Source organism: Chiloscyllium punctatum, chromosome 10 (assembly GCF_047496795.1).
Source record: "Chiloscyllium punctatum isolate Juve2018m chromosome 10, sChiPun1.3, whole genome shotgun sequence".
NCBI classification, from domain to species: Eukaryota; Metazoa; Chordata; class Chondrichthyes; order Orectolobiformes; family Hemiscylliidae; genus Chiloscyllium; species Chiloscyllium punctatum.
The window spans coordinates 11869690-11895607 of record NC_092748.1 but is presented as its reverse complement, the minus strand read 5'-3'; the positions used below and the strand labels follow the sequence as shown (position 1 = coordinate 11895607).

The 25918-nt window shown below is 40.4% G+C and overlaps 1 protein-coding gene across 7 annotated transcripts in view; it reads left to right on the top strand.

Annotated features, from left to right (window-relative positions):
- agap1 (ArfGAP with GTPase domain, ankyrin repeat and PH domain 1) overlaps window positions 1–25918 on the top strand; it is a 759171-nt gene that overhangs the window by 371484 nt on the left and 361769 nt on the right. For all 7 annotated transcript variants that reach the window (XM_072578526.1, XM_072578525.1, XM_072578524.1 and 4 more), the window contains exon 3: window positions 18574–18661. In XM_072578526.1, the coding sequence (XP_072434627.1) occupies window positions 18574–18661 (88 nt within the window). The remainder of the gene's footprint in view (window positions 1–18573; window positions 18662–25918) is intronic.

The following is a 25918-nucleotide window of genomic DNA, read 5'->3' as shown; positions in this document are numbered from 1 at the left end:
CAGACTATGTCCCCAAGCTCTAGAACCCTAGTTTTTGATAGGAAAGTGAAGAATGTGTTTGGTGTGCTTTCCTTTATTAGTCAGTGCATTGAGTACAGACGTTGGGAGGTGGTGTTGCAGCTGTACAGGACATTGTCAAGAGTGGGGTGCTGGAAAAGCACCGCAGGCCAGGCAGCATCTAAGGAGCAGTAGAATCAATGTTTCAGGCAAGAGCCCGTCATCAGGAATCATTGGTTAGGCACTTCTGGAATTTTGTATGCAATTCTGGTCTCCCTTCGACAGGAAGAATGTTGTGAAACTTGAAAGGGTTGAGAAAAGATTTACAAGGATGTTGCCATGGTTGGAGGGTTTGAGCTTTAGGGAGAGGCTAAATAGGCTGGGGCTGTTTTCCCTGGAGCATTGGAGGCTGAGGGGTGACCTTATCGACAATAATAAAATCATGAGGGATGTGGCTAGGGCAAATAGGGTTTTTCCCTAGGGTGGGAGTGTCCAGGACTAGAGGACATAGGTTAGGGTGAGGGGGCAAGATTGAAAAGGGACCTGGGGGCAAGCTTTTCACGCAGAGGGTGGTGGGTGTATGGAATGACCTGCCAATAGAAGTGGTGGAGGCTGGTACAATTACAATATAAAGGCATCTGGATAGGTATATGAATTGGAAAGGTTTAGATTAGATTACTTACAGTGTGGAAACAGGCTCTTCGGCCCAACAAGTCCACACTGACCCACCGAAACGCAACCCACCCAGACCCATTCCCTTACATTTACCCCTTCACCTAACACTATGGGCAATTTAGCATGGCCAATTCACCTAACCTGCCCATCTTTGGACTGTGGGAGGAAACCGGAGTACCCAGAGGAAACCCACGCAGACAACGTGCAAACTCCACACAGTCAGTCGCCTGAGATGGGAATTGAACCCGGGTGTCTAGCGCTGTGAGGCAGCAGTGCTAACCACTGTGCCACCCTGCCGCCCAGAGGGATGTTAGCCAAGTGGTGGCAAATGGGACTAGATCAGGTTGGGATATCTGGTCAGCATGGACAAGTTGGACCAGAGGATCTGTTTCTATGCTGTACATCTCTGTAACTCTGTATACAGGATTTCTGAAGAACAAAGGTGATAGAAGCCTCAAATGCTCAGTCAGATAAGTCTTAACTGCTAAAAGAATCTACAACAACATCATTATCAAACTTCTTAAAACATTTTGAACAATTGCAATCATCTGTAGTGCATATTCAGTGCTATTGGAGTTGTTTGCAAGACACCCGTATTGTTTGCTTTTGGAGAGTCCAGTATAATTAATAATGTTAGCCATGGCTCAGTTGGCAGCATTCGTTCCTCTGAGTTAGAATGTAATGGCCTCAAACCCCACTTCGGAGACTTCAGCACAAATACCTAGGCTGAACAGGGCAGTCATGAGGTGAACTGTCAGAGGTTACAGCTTTCAGCTGATACTTTAAACAGCGACTGTTTTCATGTGAATGTAGTCGATCCTAGTTGGACTATTTTGAAGAGCAAGGTAATTAATATTTGTGTTGAGGACTTAGTTATACTCTGAACAATGATAGAAAAACAGATTATCCATTCATTATCGGTTTGCTGTGCCCAAATTGGCTGCCACATTTTCTTCATTACAGCAGTGACTGTATGTCAAACAGTACTAAATTGAGCATCATGTATAAATGTGTGTTTCAGGGACCATGGTGTTGCTCTGTGGCCACTTGCCCAGCTGATAAGTAATTCTAAAAATATTTGACTTACAAAGAAATTCTCTAAACAAACTCAGTTCATTTTGAATTCTGGGAAAATGGATCCCTTTCACCTACTGCACTTTTTTTTGGAGTGTGTTGAGTTATAACTATATTGTAAAGGTACAAGGCACTTAGCTACTAAGCACCAAAAATTTGCCAATGCTAGCATCAAAGTAGCAACTTTAATTTGCTTGCAAGTTTTAAAACAATTAGTGTGAAAATGTGATCCATATTTCATCGTAAATTGTTGCTTCATGTTATTTACTCTGAATCAGGAAAATAGATTACTGCCTGAGAAGTGGGTGTATTGTCCTAAGAAATGTGTGCTCATGTTAATCATCTTGGGGATAGTGGGGGAAGTTGGAATTCTAACGAGTTCTGCAGAGTGTTAGAGCATGTGTTCACGTTAATAGACAAATTCCTATTCTCAACTGTACGAATATGAGAGGCATTGAATAATGGCCAAAACAATGGAAAGTAATTTAGAAGTTTAAGTTAAAAAATGACAGTCATTCACAACAGCGGGAGGTCCCAAAGTGTTTTACATCCAATGCAGTACTATTTGAAGTGTGGTCACTCTCGGTAATATGGCAGCTAATTCACACGCAGCAAGCTCCCTTAAATATTATCATGATGTCATCTAGTTTCTGTTTTAGTGATGCTGGTTCAGGAAAAATATTGGCTCAAGGAGGTGGAGAATAACTTCCCTATCTCCAAAATATTGAGTTATTGTCCTTTAGAGAGTAGATGGGGGCCTAGTTTAATGTTGCCAGTATTGCACTGGTGGTGTCGATCTGAATTTTTTGTTCAAGTCTCAATAGACAATAGACAATAGACAATAGATGCAGGAGTAGGCCATTCTGCCCTTCGAGCCTGCACCACCATTCAATATGATCATGGCTGATCATTCCTAATTAGTATCCTGTTCCAGCCTTATCTCCATACCCCTTGACTCCACTATCTTTAAGAGCTCTATCCAATTCTTTCTTAAAAGAATCCAGAGACTTGGCCTCCACTGCCCTCTGGGGCAGAGCATTCCACACAGCCACCACTCTCTGGGTGAAGTAGTTTCTCCTCATCTCTGTCCTAAATGGTCTACCCCGTATTTTTAAGTTGTGTCCTCTGGTTCGGCACTCCCCCATCAACGGAAATATGTTCCCTCCTGCCAGAGTGTCCAGTCCTTTCATAAGCCTATACGTTTCAATCAGATCCCCTCTCAGTCTTCTAAACTCAAGGGTATACAAGCCCAGTCGCTTCAGTCTTTCCGTGTAAGGCAATCCTGCCATTCCAGGAATTGACCTCGTGAACCTACGCTGCACTCCCTCAATAGCCAGAATGTCTTTCCTCAAATTTGGAGACCAGAACTGTACACAGTACTCCAGGTGTGGTCTCACCAGGGCCCTGTACAGCTGCAGAAGCACCTCTTTGCTTCTATACTCAATCCCTCTTGTTATGAAGGCCAGCATGCTATTAGCCTTCTTCACGACCTGCTGTACCTGCATGCTTGCCTTCATTGACTGGTGGACAAGAACACCCAGATCTCTCTGAACAGCCCCTTTACCTAATTTGATACCATTGAGGTAGTAATCTGCCTTCCTGTTCTTGCCACCAAAGTGGATAACCAGACATTTATCCACATTAAACTGCATCTGCCATGCATCTGCCCACTCACCTAACTTGTCCAGGTCACCCTGTAATCCCCTAACATCCTCATCACATTTCACCCTACCACCTAGCTTTGTGTCATCAGCAAATTTGCTAATGTTATTGCTGATACCATCTTCTATATCATTTACATATATTGTAAAAAGCTGCGGTCCCAGCACGGATCCCTGCGGTACCCCACTGGTCACTGCCTGCCATTTTGAAATGGAGCCGTTAATCACTACCCTTTGTTTCCTATTAGCCAACCAATTCTCTATCCAATCTAGTACTTTGCCCCCAATCCCGTGCGCCCTAATTTTACTCACTAACCTCTTGTGTGGGACTTTATCAAAAGCTTTCTGAAAGTCCAGGTACACTACATCCACTGGATCTCCCTCGTCCATCTTCCGAGTTACATCCTCAAAAAATTCAAGAAGATTAGTCAAGCATGATTTCCCCTTCATAAATCCATGCTGACTCTGTCCTATCCTGTTACTATTATCCAGATTATCTCGGGAGTAGGACTTGAACTCACAAAAATCTGATGAGAGTGCTGCCTTTAAGCCAGAGCTTACATTGTGGTGTTTCCTTCCCCTCAGCTTTGCATACCAAACTAGAAGCTTAGAGGAGCTGTCTTCGTGAACTGCATCAGAAGTTGCACAACACAAGGTGAACCTGACTTCACCTGACAAAGGAGTAGCGCTCCATAAGCTTGTGATTTCAAATAAATCTGTTGGACTATAACCTGGTGTTGTGTGCCGTCTGACTTTATCTACCCCAGTTCAACACCGGCCGCTTCACATCTTGAACTGCAGCCGTCCAACTGATGTAGGTGCACCCAGAGTGTTGTTAGGAAGAGAGTTCAATGATTTTGTTCCAGCAATGATGAAGGAACAGTGATATGATTCTAAATCAGGATGGTGTGTATATGGAGGGGAACGTGCAGGTGGTAATGTCCCCTTGCAACTGCTGACCTTCCACAAGTTAGGTGTCTTGGTGTTGTCTATGGTGAGTTGCTGCACTGCAAATTGGAGATTGTACACAATGATGGGAGTGAACGTTGAAGGCGTTTGATAAGGTGACATTCAAACAGGCTGCAAAACAAAAACACAACCGCTCGAAATCTGAAACAAAAACAGAAATTGCTGGAGAAACTCAGCAGGCCTTGCAGTATCTCTGTTGAGAAAGCAGAGTCAATGTTTCAATGTCCAATCACCCTTCAAACAGGCTGCTTCATCCTGGAAGCTTTTGAGCTGCTTGAATGTTGCCAGACTACACTCATCCAGGCAAATGAACAGTCGTTCATCACACTCCTGAATTGTGCCTTAGAGAGTGGGGAGACAAAGCAAAACTGCAGATGCTGGAATCCAAAGTAGGCAAGCAGGAGGCTGGAAGAACAAAGATTACACCTGAAATGTTGACTTCTCCATGGCCTGATGCTACCTGGCTTAGAAAATAGGGAAACAAGTGCCTGCAGAGTTCATAGCTCTGACCTCTTCTTCCAGTCACAGTATTTATATGGCTGGTGCTGTTCAGTTTCAGGTCAATGGTAACTACTATTGCCATTGAATGTCACGGGGAAATGGTTAGATTCTCTCTTGTTGGGGCCACTGAATGTCATGGAGAGATTGCCTGACACTTGTATGACATGAATGTTAGTTGCCATTCTTCAGCTGTGCATGTCATCTATATGTTCAGAGTCACAAATGTGCTGAATATTGCACATTCTAATCTTATGCTGGAAGGCAGTCTATTGATGTAGCATCTGAAGATAGTGGGGCCTAGGACTGTACCGTGAGGAGCTTCAACTGAGATGTCCTGTAGTTGAGATGACTGATTGCCAACAGCCACAATTATCTTCCTTTGTATGGGGTATGATTCCAACTAGTGGAGATTTTACCCTCTTATTTCCATTGACTTTAGTTTTGCTAGGCCACTTGATGTTAAGGGTAGTAACTGGCATCCCACACTTAGCACTGTCCCCACCTTATAGAGGTTTATAACATTATAAAGGGCATGGATAAGTTGAATAGCTAAGATCTGTTCCCAGAGGAGAGTCCAAAACTAGAGGGCATAGGTTTAAGGTGAGGGGAGAAAGATTTAAAAGGGACTTAAGGGGCAACTTTTTCCACACAGGATGGTGTGTATGGAATAACATGCCAAAGGATGTGATATGAAACTGGAAAGGGTTCAGGAAAGATTTACAAGGATGTTGCCAGATTTGGAGGGTTTGAGCTAAAGGGAGAGGCTGAATAGGCTGGGCCTCCTTTTCCTTGAACATCGGAGGTTGAGAGTGACTTTATAGAGGTTTACAAAATCTTGAGCATAGACAGGGTAAATAGACAAGGTCTGTTCCCCAGGCTATAGGGGTCCATAATTAGAGAGCATGGGTTTATGTTGAGAGGGGGCAATTAAAAGAGACCTAAGGGGCAAGTTTTTCACGCAGAGGGTGGTGTGTGTATGGAATGAGCTGCCAGAAGAAGTGGTGGAGGCTGGTATAATTACAACATTTAAAAGGCATCTGGATGAGTATATGAATAGGAATGGTTTAAAGGGATATGGGCCAAATGCTGGCAAATGGGACTAGATTGATTAAGGATATCTGGTTGGCATGGACAAATTGGACCGAAGGGTCTGTTTCCGTGTGTACATCTCTCTGACTCTATGACCTGTTTTAAAGTTGCAAGAAGACAAACATCATGCATACCAGATTTAGCTGCAATAATATATCTTTGGTAAGAAAAAAATGGTTTTTTTTAATGTATGGATTGAATGGCTTTCCTTTGCAGGGATCCACTGTTGAACCGAGGAGAAAGTGAGGACTGCAGATGCTGGAGATCAGAGCTGAAAAATGTGTTGGTGGAAAAATGCAGCAGGGCTTATGCCCGAAACGTCGATTCTCCTGCTCCTTAAATGCTGCCTGACCTGCTGTACTTTTCCAGCAACACATTTTTCAGCTCCACTGTTGAACCTGCTGAGCTTGGAAAGTTTTAACAATCTCAGTTACCCTGGTTGTAATTTGCCTTATAGACCCATTGTTTGATATGTGTGGATGCTCACCTCAATTGAATGTTGGCTGGTGGTATACAGTATATAATCTGCTGCTTTTCAACCTAATACGGTACCATAATACATTGTAAATTGAATTGTCTGGTCACACTGTCACCCACAGGTATAAGGTTTATCCCTGTGATTGTCAATGGTAAGGGTAAAGCTTATTTTAAGTAAATTGGCAGATTTTTCAGCGTTCACCACCTTTTAATATAGCTCTGCCATAATACCATTCTCCACAACCAGATTTACCTTTTATTCTTAAGCATTCCTATCCTCTATTCAGTCAGCTATTTACTTTAGTTGTGCTTTCACAACCTCTGGTAATAACTTTTATATTATCTGCTGGCCTTTGTCCATATTTATGTTCGCCATTCCAATCATTGTTTCTCCTATCTTTCTTAATTTTATTTAGTATTATTAACCCTAGTTTTTATTCAACTTTGCTGTTAAATTTGTGTTGTTTTGGTCTCAGTTAATCTCCATTATCTGAAAGATTTCATAAGGCTATATTTACGTATTGCTTCAACCATTCCTAACGCTTTTCCTCTCTGGTGCCCATACCAACTGATGTTGTAAGGTGATTCCCCTTCTTTCCAATATTGCCTCCACCTCCCATCTTGAACAAACTTACCCTCAAACCCTCTATCCTTGTAAACTGTTGCTCATTCCCTTTTTTAATGTGTTCATTGGCTGTGGCTGTTACTAGTCAAGCCAGCATTTGTTGGAAATCCCTAACTGCCCAGAGGGCATGATTTGAAGTCACATGTAGACAAGGAGGCAGATTTCCTTTCCCTGAAGGACATTAGTGAATTGGATGGGTTTTGTTTTTAAATATGACTGTCGACAGTCATTCCAGGCACCATTAGGCCAACTCTTTATTCTAGATTTTCTTTTATTGACTTCAAATTTCACCATCTACCCAGGTGGACTTTGAACTCATGTCCCTAGAACATTGGCCTGGAGTTCTAAATTACTCACCCTGTGGCTATGCCACTGCACTAGCATCTCCCTTTTCTTCTCAAGTCTCAGATTCAGATCTTCCTGGTCTTGTCGTTGTCTGTTTGAATCATTTCAGAAAAGATTTTGGCTAAATACCATTCTTACTTCACTAAATATTATCCTCCTTCCTGTCTATGCCCATAACCTTTTGGATTTAGCAATGTTTTGATTAATGTTTCAAACAGGATCAGTCTACTTTAAAGAGATGTTGAATTGCTGAACATGCTGAGGTTCACTGTTATCAGTAGTGTATTATAATTGGAGATTCTGTTCTTACATTACAAATTCTGAAACAGCAATCCTGTAAACTTCAATGTTCTCGCTTACTGCAATATTGACTTGTCGAATTTCAGTCTTTTGTATCAAATATGCTTCAGTTTAACCAGCAGCTAAAAAAACAGGTGAGTTCACAATGCTGATGTACTTGGCACAATTGTCCTTGGCTTCGTGATCTGTAACACTTCATATAGATGGCACTTTTGCAATCTTTTTTTATTTAAACCATCCTCCTGGCCCATGACACTTAAATGTTTGAAGGGATATTATTCTTTTTAAAATACTGCATGAACAAATCTGGCAATGCAAGTGATGATCAGACTAAGGAATAGAATAGATATTCACTGATTTAATGGTTAATCTGGGCTTGTAATTAATTTATATCTTAATGTCAACCAACTATGAGACATAAGACTTTGGGTTCAAATCCCTCTTCAGGACATAAGCAAACAACCCCTGAGGGAGCGCTGTCCTCTCAGAGGTAACGGATCCAAAGGCAATATTTTAAAGAAGACCTGGATGGCAATCCCTAGTGTCCTGGTCAATATTTAACCTTCAATCAATGTCTCATAAAAACAGATTATCTGATTTTTATTACATAGAACAATACAGCACAGAACAGGCCCTTCGGCCCACGATGTTGTGCCGAACTTCTATCCTAGATTAAGCACCCATCCATGTACCTATCCAAATGCCGCTTAAAGGTCGCCAATGAATCTGACTCTACCACTCCCACGGGCAGCGCATTCCATGCCCCCACCACTCTCTGGGTAAAGAACCCACCCCTGACATCTCCCCTATACCTTCCACCCTTCACCTTAAATTTATGTCCCCTTGTAACACTCTGTTGTACCTGGGGAAAAAGTTTCTGACTGTCTACTCTATCTATTCCTCTGATCATCTTATAAACCTCTATCAAGTCACCCCTCATCCTTCGCCGTTCCAACGAGAAAAGGCCGAGAAAAGGCTCCTATTACGTTGTTCATAGGAGCAAGCTTTGTGCAAATCAGATGAAACATTTCCTTCAAAACAGTGATACATGTCAAAATAATTTTCATTAACTGTAAAGCACTTGGAGACATCCTTTGGTCATGGAAAGTGTGATACAAATATAATTTGTGCAAATTATAAATTGTATGAATTTTCTTTTAATTCTCAGCAATCTGCCTTGATTCTTCATTTTAACAGTGTTATGAAGATGTAGGTGTGTACTGTACCTTTGAGAGAGAGAGAGAGAGAAAGCTGGCAAGGACTAACTGAAAGCACAGAGTGTGCTGAACAATTTAAAAATGTCACATTTGGTTGAAACAAAAAACTGGAGTTGTGTTGCCATAGAACAAAAACAAATTCAAATTCAGCCAATCAGTTTATATTATGCCCCAGATACCAAAATCTAATCAAATTTGAATTTTACTGTTTGGAATGATAATCCCACAGATGGTAGCTTTTCACCATTGGCTCCTCAGCCAAGCACATACACCAAATGTCTGAATCTGCGCTTCCTCCCATACTGAGCAGGATTACTACTACAACGACACAACATCAGTAGGGTAAAACTAACCTGTCTCACAATGGTCTAAACCCAGCTCAAGTTCCCTATTAGTGGGTGAACAATCGCCCGGTGGCTCAGTAGTTAGCACTGCTGTCTCGCAGCACCAGGGACCCAGGTTCGATTACAACCTCGGGCGACTATTTGTGTGGAGTTTGTACATTCTCTGCGAGTCTGCGTGGATTTCCTCCGGGTGCTCCGGTTTCTACTCACAGTCCAAAGCTGTGCAGTTCAGGCCATGCTAAATTGCCCATTGTGTTAGGTGCATTCGTCAGAGGGAAATGGGTCTTGGTGGGTTACTTTTCGGAGGGTCGGTGTGAACTTGTTGGGCTGAAGGGCCTGTTTCCATACTGTAGGGAATCTAATCTAAATCTAATGAAATTATCCAATGTTTTGGTGGTATAAAACTGGACATTTTGAACAGTTTGGGGAGAACAACAAAAAGCACCAGCAAGTACAGGCTGCTAGCCGAATAGCTCTCTGAAAGGTACCTGTCCATAAGAAAGGTTGTGCAGCAGAAGACCAAAGAAAAAATGACCCAGGAAAATACAGAGGAAAATCTACAAAGGAGAATTGACAAAGCTGGCTGGTTTTGAAACATCATTATTTTTTTGTAAATCTTAATTTTTAAAAATCTGACCAGTATTGTAGAGTGGGAGGTAAAAGAGAAAGGAGTTGTAAATAGTTTTGTTTAAATGTTCTCTGTTGGACTTAAAGAATAAAATTGTTAATTTTTACTTTAAATAGTGATATCTGGGATAGTTCTTTGCCTCTGGAAATTTAACAGATTACGGCGCAAAGTGAACTTTTCTGTGTGGCTGGTTTAAATTAGTAGAGGGGTTTACCCCATGTCGTAACAGTTTGGGGGCTCGTCTGGGATTTGAACAGATTTTGACAGATCCAGTCTGAGATTTGGACAGATTCAAATAGATTCGGGGTACGACAAAAGCCCAGTATTTTCAAACACTTGCCAGTTAGTGTACTAAATCTGTAAATAGGTGAGAGAATTTGGTTAATTTAAGTTACTTGTGGTTGGTTAAATTAAAAGTGAGAGAAATGACTCTTAGAATTGCTAGAGAGGTTTTGGGGTTTGAAGATGATTCCCAAATTTGCCAAGAAAGTTTAGAAAGAAAAGACCATACTCTTAGAATTAGCAAACCGGTTAGAATGGGTTTAACAAAGGATAAAAGTAAAGCTGAAATTGTAAGGGAATTACTCAAACACCTCGATGTGTCAGAGAAACAGACAAGTGGAGTAGAGTTAGAAAAGATTAAATTACAATTGAAGAAAATGGAGTTAGAAGATAAACAAAGGGAGCGAGGAAAAGGAGAGCTAGAGAAGGTTCTTAGCTGAGTAAAGAGAGAAAAGAAAGGGGGAGAGAGAGAGAGATGAAAGGGCGAGAGAAAAAGAGAAGAAAAAGAAAGAAGGTTCTTAGCTGAGCAAAAAGAGAGAGAATTTGAACTTGAGGAGCTGCGACTTAGTCAGCAAAGTCAAGTTAACAGGATGGAGATTAAAAGAGAAAGTAGTGATATATACAAATATGTCAAAACTCTGCCACATTTCATGAGAAAGATGTCAAAGCCCTCTTTGTTTCATTTGAAAAAATTGGCTAGATAGATGGGGTGGTCCGAGGATTTATGGCTAATGCTAGTTCAGCCTAAACTGGTCGGCAGAGCTAGTGAGGTATTTGTCGCGCTGTCAGATGAGGTGTCAAGAGATTATGAAGATGTCAAACAGGCTATTGTAAGTGCTTATGAATTGGTACCAGAAGCGTACAGACAGCGGTTCAGAAACATAAAGAAGGAACCAGGTCAGACACATGTTGGGTTTGAAAGAAATAAACATAGACATAGTTGTTTTGATGGATGGATGCGGGCCTTACAAATAAGACCTTTGAGACTCTAAGAGAGGGTATTCTGATGGAGGAGTTTAAAAACTCACTTCCAGAGATGATAAGAATTCATGTGGATGGACGGAAAGCTCAGGAAGTGAGAAGAGCAGCAGAGTTACCAGATGAATACACGTTGATGCCTATGACAAGCTTCCAGCAAGAATTTCATCCTGTGAGGGATAGAAGTTGGGAATCCTACAGAGTAGAGAACACTGGTAAGTGTTTTATCACAAGTTAAAAAAGAAGCCCAAGAGGGTGGAAAGGAGGTGAAAGGCATCAGATGTTTCCACTGTGGTAAAGTGGGAAAAGTGAAGTCACAATGCAGGTCATTAAAGTAAGATGTTGTGATAAAAGATAGGGTCAAAGAAGCTAAGCCAATGGCATTAGTGAAAGTAGAAAAGGAAACCCCAAGAAAACCAAGGAGCAGTAGGAGTGTGCACAGCCGAGGCTAGGGCTGGATAAGGAGTTAGTGCCTGATCTCTAAAAAGAATTTGCCTGTGAGGGTAAAGTTTACTCAGAAAAAACAGGGGAAGAAAGGCAAGAAATTGTAATTTTGAGAGATACAGGATCTAACCAGTCTCTAAAAGGAAGAGGTGAGCAAATTTGCATGTTTTCTCATCCATTACCGAGTGTGTGGTAATTTGTGGGATAGATGGACAGAAATTTAGTGTACCCCTATGTAAGGTCAGGTTGGAGTGCCAACTTAAGACTGGGGAAGTAACAGTGGGAGTGATTGACAGAATCAGTTCCAGTAATCCAGTTTGTTCTTGAGAATGATTTAACTGGGTCCAAAGTGGGTGTGACACCCCTTGTTGTGGAGATCAAGAAACTGAGGAGTTAAAAGAAAAATATCCAGGTATTTTCCCAGACTATGAAGTAACAAGATCCCACTTTCCTAAGTCACTTCATGAAGCAAAACACTGAAGAGAAAGATGAAGGAGTTGAGGTTCAGTTAGCGGAAACCTTGTTTGACGTAATGGTGCAGGAAAAACCTAAACAGGCAGAAGGTCAGGCAGAATGGTTTAGTCCTGAATGGCTAAGGGACTTGCAACAGAAAGACAAGATGATAGAAGATATATATGTGAATATGTACTCCGAAAAGGAGGCAGACAATATTCCTGAGGGTTATTATCTGAAAGATAGAATCTTAAGATGAAAATGAAGACCATAGCAGGTTAGTGCCAAGGAGAAATTGGCTGAAGTGCACCAGATTGTGTTGCCGGTAGCATATAGACAGGAAGTGTTATGTGTAGCACGTGACCTATATGTAGGAGGTCACTTGCGTGTACAGAAGACTCAGGCAAAGGTACAAAAACATTTTTATTGATCTGGAATGCAGAAGAATGTGAACTTTTGCCGTACATGTCATACGTGCCAAATGATAGTTAAGCCACAGGCGGTAATAAAACCAGCACCTTTGTTGCCAATTTCTGCATTCAAAGAACCTTGCATGTGGGTTATAATCAATTATGTAGATCCCCTCCCGAGTACTGGGAACAAGTACTTGTTAATCATAATGGATATGATTTCTGAAGGTCATTCCATTACAGAGTATCAAGGCAAAAAGGGTGGTTGAGGATTTAGTAACTTTCTTCACACTACATGGACTACCCAGAGAGATTCAGTCAGACCAAGGGTCTAATTTTACTGCTAGACCTCCTTTTAAGGAGGTCATGGATAGCTTAGGTATATAGCATTTTAAATCCAGTGTGTATCATCCTGAATCCCAGGGAGCTTTAGAAAGGTGGCATTAGACCTTGCGGGCCATGTTGACAGCATGCTGTCAGGAATACCTGAATGATTGGAATAAAGATATCCCATTCGTATTGTTTGCCATTAGGGTGCCCCAAATGAATCTACTCCGTTTACTCCATTTGAATTAATATTCTGTCATGAAGTGAGAGGCCCTTTGAAATTGATTAAAGGGAAATTGACAGGACCAAAGTCAGAGATCCCACACTTAGATTGTGTGTCGGAGGAGAGGGAGAGATTAAATCGAATAGGTGAGTTAGCTAAACAGCACCTAAAAAGGGCACAGCATAGAATGAGGCAGGTGGCTGATAAAAGCTCTGAGACTCAGCTGTTCTCCTGAGAGGATGACGTGTTAGTACTGTTACCAGTGATATGAGATCCCTTCAAAGCCAGGTTTAGTGGTCCCTATCAAATTGAGAAAAAAAATCAAGTCAGCTGAACTGTCTGGTAAAGGTGCCAAGTAGAAAAACACTATTAGGTATTAGTTACTGCCCTGCAGAGTTCAGATGTTGTGGATTTTGATGTTCCTCAAAATATGTTTGAAAAAATGAAGTCCTTGAGGAGTGGGATAGGTCAGTAAACTATCTGTCTCAGGAGCAAAGAACACATTTGAAAGGTTTGTTACTGTAGTACGAAGACATATGTAAGAATCGGATGGGGAGGACTAATGCTATGTACATGAGATAGATATAGGGAATACTGTTCCAATAAAACAACACCCCTATCGGCTTAATCCTTGCAAAGCCAGACAGGTCCAGAGGGAGGTGGAGGCCGTGCTCAACAAGGATATCATCGAACCGAGCCAGACCGAGTAGAGTTCATCAATCATCTTAGTTCCCAAACCGGACTCCATGATTTTGCATGGATTATTGGAAGGTCAATGCCGTTACAAAATTGGACTCCCATCCAATACTGAGATTGGAGGACTGTATAGAGCAAGTTGGACAAGCCAGTTACATCACCAAGTTGGACTTACTGCATGGTTACTGACAGGTACCTTTATTAGAGATGGTGAAATACATTTCTGTAATTGTAACCCCAAATAGGCTACATCAATTCAAAGTGATGCTCTTTGGAATGAAGAACACACCCCCACATTCCCAAGGCTCATGAACAGAATTGTGGCTGAGTTAACAAACTGTGCATTCTATTTAGACAATGTGGTGATCTTTAGTAAGTCCTGGAAAGATCACATGGTACAGTTGGCAGAGCTCTTTGAACACCTAAGAGAAGCAAAACTGGTAATAACCTTAAACAAAAACTGAATTTGCAAAAGCAGAGGTAACATTCTTGAGACACAACATTGGTCATGGAAGTTTGATGCCAGGGAACGTAAAGACGAAAGCCATTGAAGATTGTATCGGAAGTTTGTTCCAAACTTCTTCAGTGTAGTGGCACCATTAACCGATTTGCTGAAGAGGAACACAAAGTTTCGGTGGAGAGAACAATGAGATTTTAAAAGCAATGTTAACCACCACACCAATTTTAGCTACACCAACGTTTCAAAACCTTCAAAGTTGCCATCGATGCTAGTGACGTAGGAGTTGGAGCTATACTGCTACAGGGAGATGATGATGGGATTATTTTTCAAAGAAACTCAACATCTACCAGATAGGTTAATGAGAAAGGAGTTGTAAATAGTTTTGCTTAAATGTTCCCTGTTGGACTTAAAGAATAAAATTGTTAATTTTTACTTTAAATAGTGATATCTGGGATAGTTCTTTGCCTCTTGAAATTTAACAGATTATGGCGCGAAGTGGACTTTTCTGTGTGGCTGATTTAAATTATCAGAAGGATTTACCCAGTATCGTAACAACAGGAAAGCAGAATATTGCTCTGACTGTAAGCTCCTTGGAAGTGCTAAAGTCTAAATCGTGTTTTTCTTTGAAAAGCGAACATTTTTACTTGCATCCCTTGTTTAGAATACTAAGATGCAGCAATGCTCAAATGTTTAGCTGGTAGTTACAAGCTGGAGATAGAAGAATTTGATTTAAAGGGAGGAATCATAATTTCTATACTAAAATAAGAGCTTCAAAAATATATTTTTGGTGCTGCAGTTGTTGAACAAAAGAAATAATAGCAAAACTGGAGGAGTTGGGTTTGATTTTGTGCTTCAAATCATAAGGACTTGGACAGAAGCAGGGAGTGCAAACATTCAGCAAAGGAAGGATGATATGCAAATGAAAATTGAAATGAAAGGATAATTAAAAGGGACTACTAAACTGGAGGGGGACAAAAGGGTAAGTAGAACATTGCAGGCTTTCCACAGCCTTTACAAATTATGGAACTAAGATGCTGATGAACAAAAATGAGAGAAAATCCAAGGTTTCATGCATTAATCCAGGCTGATAAAGCAGCCCATCATCCAACCTTCTGCCACCCTTGGCTCAGTAATGAACCCTGTCACACACAAGAGGCAAGAAGCAGATTCTATGCCAATATCCTGCTATGGAAAAGCTCAAGAATTGAACGGTGTCCTCTTGTATCAGCTGATGTCTAAGTAGTTCAATTGTGCAGTTGAGTAGTATTCTGCTGGAAAGGAAATCGGAAAGAAAATCTTGTTGAATAAGTCTGTGATGGCTGGAAGTTGCTTAATGAGGCAACATTTTGTGTCTCATCTGTAGCTGAAATTTTTGGTGTGTGTATCTGTGTGCTTTTTAATAAAATAATGTAGATCATGTTGGCCTGTTACAGTTTATGGTTGAATCCTGTATATTTTAATCTAGCGTGATAGAATGATTAGCCAGAAAGTGAGAGTGTAGCTGTACTCTTTGGCATTGCTAGGTTTCTTGAATATACCTCCCAAAAGCAACTAATGGCAGAATGAGAATACAAAGCAGCTCCATTCCCTGTTCCTTTTGGTCATAGGATTGAGAATGGTCCTAAGGGATCAAAGAATAAGAGAAAAAGAAATTGGGTAGGGGGAAGGGATAAATCTCCTGCAGTTCCATGGCACTTGTGCTATTACAATTCAGTAGAATTGCTTTAAGGGTACTACTATATTCCTACTAGGACAATGTGCAAAGGGCCACCTGCGATTGTGTTTAATTTGTTGGTCTCTGCTGATTGTGGGCCTCTTTGCTGTTACTCGCCCTTTTTCTTCACCTTTAACAGCTGTGGGATTCATTAAAGCTGAGTCATGAAGAGCATTGGAGCCACAGTACTCTGTACATGTTTTGAACTTTCAGTAAAGTGTTAGAGAAGCATGTTAAGAATCAAATTTTAAAATAAAGAAATTGAAAGAAAGCTTGCTTTTATAGAACACCTTCCCCGACCCCTTTAAGTCTAAAAACAATTTTCACTCAACAAAGTTATTGTTGTAATGTGAGAAATGTAGTAGTTCATTTTCTCACAGGTAGGTCGCACAAATAACAATGAGACAATGACCCAGATAATTTATTTCTGTGATGTTGTTTGAGGGTATACATATTAGGCAGGATACTGAGGAGAATTTGCCTGTTTTTCTTCAAAGTCGTGCCATGGAATCTACAGTACAGACTTGCGGACTGCATTCAACATCTCATCCAAAAGGCAGCACCTCTGACAGTACTGCACCTAAGTATTTGATGCACCCTATTTCAGCAGAAAGTTTGCAAAATTAATGTTTCCTGGGCCCTACTTATAAGGTTGCCAACAAAGCTAATTTTAGAGAGCATGGAACTGCAGAAATCCCAATGCCCACCCGGGGTGGCACGGTGGCACAGTGGTTAGCACTGCTGCCTCATAGCACCAGGGTCCCAGGTTTGATTCCAACCTCAGGCGACTGTCTGTGTGGGGTTTGCACATTCTCCCCGTGTCTGCGTGGGTTTCCTCCGGGTGCTCTGGTTTCCTCCCACAGTCCAAAGATGTGCAAGTCAGGTGAATTGGCCATTGTGTTAAGTGCGTTAGTCAGAGGGGAAATGGGTCTGGGTGGGTTACTCTTCGGAGGGTCGGTGTGGACTGGTTGGGCCAAAGGGCCTGTTTCCACACTGTAGGGAATCTAATCTAAACAGGGAAGGTAGCTTTCGAAGACTTGACAACCCTTGGCCAATTTCTCAACTAGGGCATTAATGAAAGGTGCAGATTCAATCAAATAGACATATCTTCTACATTTGAAAATATGCAAGGAATCGGAGGATAGGTGCCATTCCTTCAAAAACACATTCTTCACAGAACCCAACAAAGATATTTGAGATAGTTGGCCTCGTGGAAATCCCATAGCAATGCCATTGGTTTGGCCTACATGATGTTGTTGAAAGGAACTTAACTGCTCAAGTTGCTAAGTTCATAGGTTCAAAGAATACTGATTCACAAAACAGCAGCAGATGTAGATCACTATCATATAGTCCTGCAATATTGATGAAACTACACTTCATTGAATGGGCTAGCAATGTCAAAAGAGAATGTTATCAAAATGGAAGGCTTATATGGTCTCTTCAAAATTCATGATATAGGTGAAAAACTTGCTCAAAATCAGCTGTAGCACAGACATCTAACAACCTTGGATTGTATAAAGCAATATCCCTTCAACAGTTCCCAACATGCAAGTTACTAATCATCCCCAGCCAGTCTACATTTATAAATCTTACAATAGTGTCTAATATCAGGTGTGATTCTGTAATTGGAAAACAGTTGCTGGATAATCCAGTGTGAAAAGAATTATGCTGAGCCAATTTAAGATTGACAATCAGTCTTGTGTGTGTACAATAACAAAGCTATATATATCAATACATAGTGTTTTGTTCTTTGTAGTCAGGAAGAATATACAACACAGGACACCTATTTCAATAAAACACAATCACAATTACAGTTATTCTCTGGGACATTTCCCATGGTAAGACCTTGACCAATTGCATTTAACTTGACTGGTTTAAAATTGAAACAAAGATTTACAGTTAACTGTCAGTCATCATATAACTGGTTCCTTTTTACATGACAATGCCTATAACGTTCGAAGTCCACATGCCAATCAGTCAGCATTTTGCTCTCATACAGTCATAAGGTTGTTTTCCCTTGATGTTGGATTTCTTTCCTTGACCAGTTTGTGGTCTGTACAGCACATGCACTGCACTGTTTTGAAATTAGGCTTCCTGGAAAATCTAGAGATGTTTGTTTCTTTTTAGACTTGATGATCTAGCGAGGACTTGACTGAATTGGGCTGCAGTTTTTTGTAAAGTAGGTTACATAAGCAGAAGACAGAGAGAACATTTAGAAATTAACCCGTAAACCCTTGGCAGCCTCGCTGCATATCGGCCTAAATACTTTTTGTATGCAGAATTTTAAGGATTTTGTTTAAAGCCTTGCAGAAATTGCTGTGTTATCTGTAAAACTGTTATTGCAATTGGGAAGGTACAGAATCAATTGAATATCAGATTACATTGAGATGTTAAATTGTTGCTGTACTAGAAGCTGTGATAACCATTTAAAGTGGTTTGTTGAATTTTCCTAAGCTAAGTTCCAGCGATGTTTAATTATTTAATGATTGCTAGAGGTTGTAACCTCTCCTTCAAAGTGAAGTCATGAAGCGAATGGATATGAGTATTCCAATTGGAATTCCACATAAACTGGTTTTATGTTTTGTATAATATCCACAGTGGTGAGACACAACCTGAGGCTATAATGTTCCAAACTGTCCCTGAGGTAGAAAGATATCTCATTGACACTGAATCTTGTCTTTCAGGGAATTGTCGGTAATTTAGCCAGTGGCAAATCTGCCTTGGTCCATCGATATCTGACAGGAACGTACGTCCAGGAGGAATCACCTGAGGGTAAGCAAAGAGCAATTTCATTTTGAGTTGTTTCGGTTTAGATTTAGAGATCAATTGAAGATACTTTTTTGACCTTTCTATTGTTCAGTCGAGATGCAGCCATACAGATTAATTATTGCTAGTTTAATATACAGGTAATGTTAAATAGAGTTGCTCAGATTTAGCACACAGGTAAAATCACCAGGCCTTCGCCTAATGAATAAAGGCCAGCTAGCTGATTCTTGGCCCAATTTGTACAGATCGTGCTCAGTTGACTGAAATCCCTCAAATTGTACGGATCGTGCTGGGATAATAGTCCATGGAATTGTACTCATTACTATTCAGTACCTAGATGCACCACAGTGTGTGCTGTGATAGTTCCAAGTCTCAAAGCTTTCCCATGCTGAGTTATCTAATCTCCTATGGAATGGTTCACCCTTGGTACTGCAGTGAATCTTGATGTCTCGGGAAATCTTGCCAAATTTCCCACTCCAGACCACTATCTGCCAAAGTGCCTTTGTGGTGAAAGCCTTAGTTTTAATGTTCTTTTTGTGGAATACCCTGACGTAAAGAATGACTGACTGAGTGAAGACTGTGTGAACTAGCACCTATGTTGCTATGTAACAACAGCCACTGAGTTACAGGATGAGAAACACTTCACTCAATTATTGATTAGTATAGAAGATGTTTATTAGATATTGAGCTTCATTTTAAATAAACGTACTTTGTAATTGTCTGGAAACAGCATTCTCCTGCCCAGTGCTCTGGCAGTTGTAGGACCCATCTTGATTGATTTAATCACAACTGTGGGGACATGTGTTCCTCTCACATAGATTTTATATTTTGAAATTTCCAATGATGACTTTAGAATGTCATTTCTGAATATTATACATGTTGCTCATGATATTCTCCATGCTCCCTGAGCGCACAGTCTGTTAAAATGAGCAGATCTACAACTTAAGGTTAAAAAGAGAAAAATATTAATGGGATAAGATGTACTGATGGAGGTTACTTTTTACCTTTGTCTTGCATTAGCTGTCATCCTCTCCCTCCCTCACACCTACCACTGAAAGCTTTTAATTGCATTGTGGTTTATATTTGGTCTTTATACCCAGAATAATGCATGGGATATTTTGTGATTCATACTTCTGGAATGAAAGTAATTTGATAATATATTTTAATATGATCCTTGGTTGTTTACTACTTCCTCCCCCTAAATCGTGGTGTGCTTTGAATATATCTGCAATTCTTGTGTCTCTATCTGTTTACAGACTGCTTTATAATTATGTAATTGCCTCTCTTTATTGGTTAGTGTGTGCTGTCAAAAAGGGCTAAATTTCTACCACAGCTGCTATCAAATTTTTTTGTCTTTTTCTCTTAACAACATGCATCTTTCCAAAAACATGTGTTGCTTTGTTCTGCTGAAATTACCTTGGAACAGTTTATCAACTATTAAAGGTTAAAACCAATTGTTTTCCAAAATAACAAAAGCTATCAGACTATCTCCAGGTTTATTTGCTTCCCAGACAGTCATTCTGTTAACATTGATCATCAAAATCTACCCAGTTTAACAGTTAAGCATTGCGTTGCTTAAACAAGAGCAATCTGAAATTTACAAACCAGCTTGCTAATTTTATCTCGATGTACTAATAATTTAAATAGTCTGTGATAATGAATAGGAGGGTCTTAAATTTAACGCAGGATTTAAAATAGCTCACCTATTTTAATGGTGCATTTGTGTGGAGAGGTGTATTTTGTCTGTGAGGCTATGTTTTTCTACTTCCAAAAGCCGTTTTAAAGCGTTGTATTCATAAAAGCTTGGCTGCTTTCCGTTGGTCTGTGATTACTTATTCAGTTGTGAGAGTAGGCAAGTGATTCCACTTAGTTCCTCATATTTTTTTCGAGCTTTATTTCATATCCCTTCATGGTGTTGATCATTTGCTGTGATGTGATTCCATATTTCTCACTCTAATAGCCAATATTTAGGAATGAGTCCAAACAATGTATGCCCATGTACCTCCACACAAATGTACTTCTTTGCTCCTCTTCAGCAGAGTATGATTGCTTTTACAGCACTTGACTGTCTTTCCCCACAGAATTTGCTTCAGGTCAAATGGGCATGCTGTTGCATCCTAACCTATCCAATTACTGCCTGCTGTAGGGCATTGAAAGCTGTTGGAGCAGCCTGTATTCCACTGGTTTGACATAGCTCAGAATTGGAGCTTGACACCTCTGTTTAATTTAACCACATCTTTTCACCAGCTGCAGCAACTTGTAGAGCCCAAAAATCTCTTGATACACAGTCAAGAATTATCTGCTTCAGCCTTATTTCCCAAGTAACACATTGTAAATAAAACTGTATTTGTATAATTGAAATCCACTTTACTGATTTTATTTCCTGCGTTTGGAACTCTCAAACCACTCCTAAGTTTTGAACTGTTTTCAAACCATGCTCATATCACACTTTGATAGATTAATGTTAGGTGCCCTGTTTTAAGAAAAACACTCAATATTTAGTAAAATAAGAATGTTGCAGTTTGCCAACCAAATGACTGAACGGGAAGCAACCTCAGGCTTCTAATTTATATATTCAGGTTAAGACGTTTAGATGTGCACGCTTGTACAAAATAGGTCATGCACAAATGATCCAGAGGGATTAAGTTAAAAAGAAACACTGTCTGTGCAGTTGTGTTTGGCTTACTGGCATACACTAGGCAATTTAGGAGCAGTAAATGTGTGCCTTCAGTCATATTGTTACTGATGACTGGCTGTTCCATTCTTTGCAGACATGGATGCAGGTAATTGTACACTATATTCGTGGCAGCAGCAATCCTCTCTTCAAGAAGGAAGAGGTTCCAATGTTGTACAGTACAGTTCTGATTGTTCAGTGTGCCCATCCTTGTAATGTTGAAACATCTCAATCTGTTTGTCTATCAGGCACCTTGTAGTAAATCCCATGTTTTCTGTCAGAATAATCATTTCCCTGGCAAATACTGCCTGTATTTATTCATTTATTTTGAATGTAGAAAACTTCTGCCTCTGTTTTGAATGTTGCTGGAGAAAATAATTCCTGTTCTTTGATTATCTTTTTTGGCTAATGGAATTGCAGTGCAAACACGGTGAAGTTGCCATGGTAACACCATGACTAGTGCCACCTGGAGTGTACTTAGTGGAGAACCAATACTCTAATTAGCAGTTTGACATGATTAGCCTTCATTTTCTATTGAAGGAGGTTGACTTCAGGGAAACCTATTAATTCAAGATTTTTTCCTCTGCCAACACATTCTTATCCCCACCAACTTCAGGTGGGAAAACTGCTAAAATGTAAGAGTGCCATTTCTGTGCTTTTCTTTGTCAACGTGTTGAGTTCCTTCTCACAACATGGAAATCATGTCATGGGCAGTTGGGTATCCCACCCTTTCAGGGTATTGAAATGGCTTTGATGAAAGCACAAATCTCATCCCATGTGTCTGTTACAAAGGCAACTATCCTTCCTCATTCTTCTCAACATTAGTCTCGCTTGTTCACTTATCTCTCCAATCATACCAGAGAATTGCCATTGATAGCTTCTCTTCCCATTCCCGCACAATTTCCTCAGGGATCCCCGAAGAATCCATCCTCAACCACTTCCTATTTCTCACTTACATGTTGTCACCCAGTGACATTAACAAAAGTGACAAAGTATTAGTTTCTGCATGTACACTGATGAAACCCAGCACTACCTCATCCTATCTCTTCGGACTCCACTGTCTGCATCGAGTGCTACTTAAAACAGAAATTTCCTTTAATTAAATATTAGACTGACCGAATCCAGTTGTTTTCGGTCACACCATAGATTCTGTTTTGTTGCCAGACTTTATCCATCTCCATGGCATTTGACGTAAGGCTGAACCCACTGTTTGTACTTTCAATACCATATGTTACTCTAAGCTGAAATTGCAACCTCTTATTTCCACCTTTATAACATTGTGTCCCTCCACCTCTGCCTCAACTCTTGGCAATTGGTATTCTCATATTTGCCTTCATTTACTCTAGACTGAACAATTTCAATACAATCCTGACAAGCCTCCCACATTGAAAATGCTGCTGTCTCCTTGCTTGCACCAAATCTCATTTGTCCATTAATGTTGTGCTGAGCTCTTGATGAAACAATGCCATAGTTTTAAAATTCTTATCTTTGTTTCCAAATCCTTCCATAATCACAATTTTGTAATCTCTTCCAGCCCAGTGACCATCCTGAAATATCCATGATTTGCTAATTCTGACCGCTTGAGTATCTCCAGATTTTCATTTCACTTTGTGATGGTGACATAAACTACATAGGCCCGAAGCTCTGGAATTCCCTTCCTAAAGCCGTCTGCCTTGTCAACTTCACTGTCCGCCTTTGCTAAAGAGGTCTAGCTCTTTAAGCAAACCTTTTGTCATCTGTCTTAGTACATTCTTATGGATCTTCATGTCAAAATTTGTTTTATAATGTCTTTGTGAAGCACCATAGACGTTTTGTTACGCTAAAGATGATATGTACAGAAACTAAGTAGGTAAAACAGAATAGCAGCATATTAAATTGGAAATATTAATGTATGATGAGATCTGGGTGTTCTTGTAATTCAGTCACTGAGAGCATACATGCAGGTGCAGCAAACAATTAGGAAAACACATGGTATGTTAGCCTTCATTGCAAGAGGGTTTGAGTATGGGAGTTTGTCTTATCACAGTTAAAACTACATCCCACTGTCCTTGAGACCAAACATGGAGTATTGTGGGTAGTTTTGGTGGTCTTGCATAACATAGGATATACTTATCATATATAGGGAGTGTAGTGAAAGTTCACCGCACCAATTCCTGGGATGGCAGGATTGTTGAATGAGGAGAAATTAGATCAAATATGCCACGTTCCCTGGAGTTTAGAAGAATGAGCAAGGAATCTTATTGAAATGTATCAAATTCTGACAGTGTTGGATGTACTGTATTTAAGGATGCTGTTTCTCTTGTATTAAGGGGATCTACACCAAGGGGTTTATAGTGTCAGGATATGGGTACTTCATTTCGGAGTGAGACGAGGAATAATTTATTCATTCGGAAGTTGGTTCACTAGTGGAATTCTCCACCACATAAAGCTGTGGAGACCAAGTCACTGAATATATTTTAAAAAGAAAGGAATAGATTTCTAGATCCTCAAAGTAGTATGAGGTATAATAAGAGATCAGGCATATGACATTTAGCTAAAAGATAGTCCATATTTGTATTAAAAGTTAGGTGGGCCTACTGGCCTACTCTTGCTCCTGTGTTCTGTCTTTGCATTTGCCTCAAAGGAGCAATAAGTGTTGAAGAAAAGCAATCCTCTATGACCTCTTCACATAGATATTTTGATAGGATTGAGGGTCTTTTTTTTTGATGTGTGCCACCTGAGGATCTAGGTACTTGTGGAAAACACAGAAGATATATGTAACAAACAAGGAAGGAACATGTGGTGGAATTTAAAAGCTTCTCTTCAACTGATTTATTCTGAGATTTCAATAACAAAGCTACACCCTTAATTTATTCTCCCCCACAGTCTTTATGTTAGACATGTCCTGTAATGTAAGGCAGCAGCCTGTTATTGAAACATCATACTTGTATTTCTGGAAGATGTAGCTGCCTGTACATTTTTTTGTCTGTGTGCTGCTACTCCCATCTTGTGCAACAGTTGCCTTCTTCTGAAGGATAATTGCTTCCTGACTGGGGAAAAAAAATCAAAATCTTCCTGTTGCTGAGGTGCTTTTGAGAAGTTGTTTGCAAAATGTCCAAGGGCCTCCCTGGAATCACTCAATGATTTTGTTTTAGTTCAACTGACTTTCTTCAATGCTGTTTTGAAGCTACCAGCTACTAATGAGATATAGTTTTCCTGCGAAGAACTTTTCATCAACACCACAAGACCTCAGAATGATGTGTTGCCTCCGTGATGCCAAAATCAAGGATATTTTGGAGAGGCTGCAGAATATCCTGAAAAGGAAGAAGGACTAGTGGAATTAGCGACATATGAAGAGGATGAGATTCTGAGGAGAGAACATCGCAAGTTAGGCAGGAATTTAAAAAGTAGGTTCTCTCGGGTAGTAATATCCAAATTACTCCCAGTGCCACGAGCTAGTGAGGGTAGGAATAGGAGGATTGAGTGGATTAATCATTGGCTGAGGAGCTAGTGCAGGGGAGAAGGATTCACATTTTTGGATCATTGGGATCTCTTCTGGGATAGAAGTGGCCTGTATAAGAAGGGCAGATTGCACTATGGGGGGAGGAATGGGTGGCAGGGGCGGAGGGGGGATGTGGGGGTGGAGGGGAGGCGGGGGCAGGGGCAGGATGTACTCATGAGATCAGTTGAGTCTGGTGCAGTTGGGAAAAGGAACAAGTTAAACAGTCAAGCCAGGCAGCAATAAAGTAGAGAACAAAGCAGGACTGGTAAATTAAACATAATTGATTTCAATGCAAGAGGCCTTAGACATAAGGCAGATCAACTTAGTGCATGGTTGGGTACATGGAACTGGGATATCATAGTGGTTGCAAAGACGTGATTCAGAGATGGACAGGACTAGCAGCTTAATGTTACAGGCTATAGATGCAAAGGAAGGATAGAAAGTTGAGGGGGTGGGAAGGGAGGGAGGAAGGGTGCAAGAAAGGAGAGAAACCTTTACAGCTGTACTTCGGGAGGATATTCCTGAAATATGGATAGGGACATTATTTGGGTGAAAGGGATGATTACCTTATTAGGATTGTATTATAGACCCTCCAGTGGTAAACTGAGAAACAAATTTGTAAGTAGGTCCCAGTTATCTTTAAGAATGATAGGATGGTTTTGGTAGGGGATTTTAAGTTTCCAAACATAGACTGGGACTGCCATAGTGTTAAGGGCTTGGATGGAGAGGAGTTTAAGAGTGTACAAGAAAGTTTTCCTATTCAGTATGTTAATGTAGCTACTAGAGAAGGTGAAAAACTTGACTTACTCTTGGGAACTAAGGTAGGGCAGGTAACTGTGGTGTCAGTGGGGACCACTTTGGGACCAGTGACCATAATTCTCTTTTATTTAAAATAGTCATAAAAAAATGATAGACCAGATCTAAAAGTTAAAGTTCTAATGTGGAGGAAGTCTAATTTAGAAAATATTTAGGCAAGAACTTTCAAAAGTTGATTGGAGCCAGATGTTTGCAAGTAAAGGGATGGCCAGAAAATGGGAAGCCTTCAAAAATAAGATAAGTAGAGTCCAGAGATGCTATTGTCCTGTCAGGGCAAGGCTGGTAGGTGTAG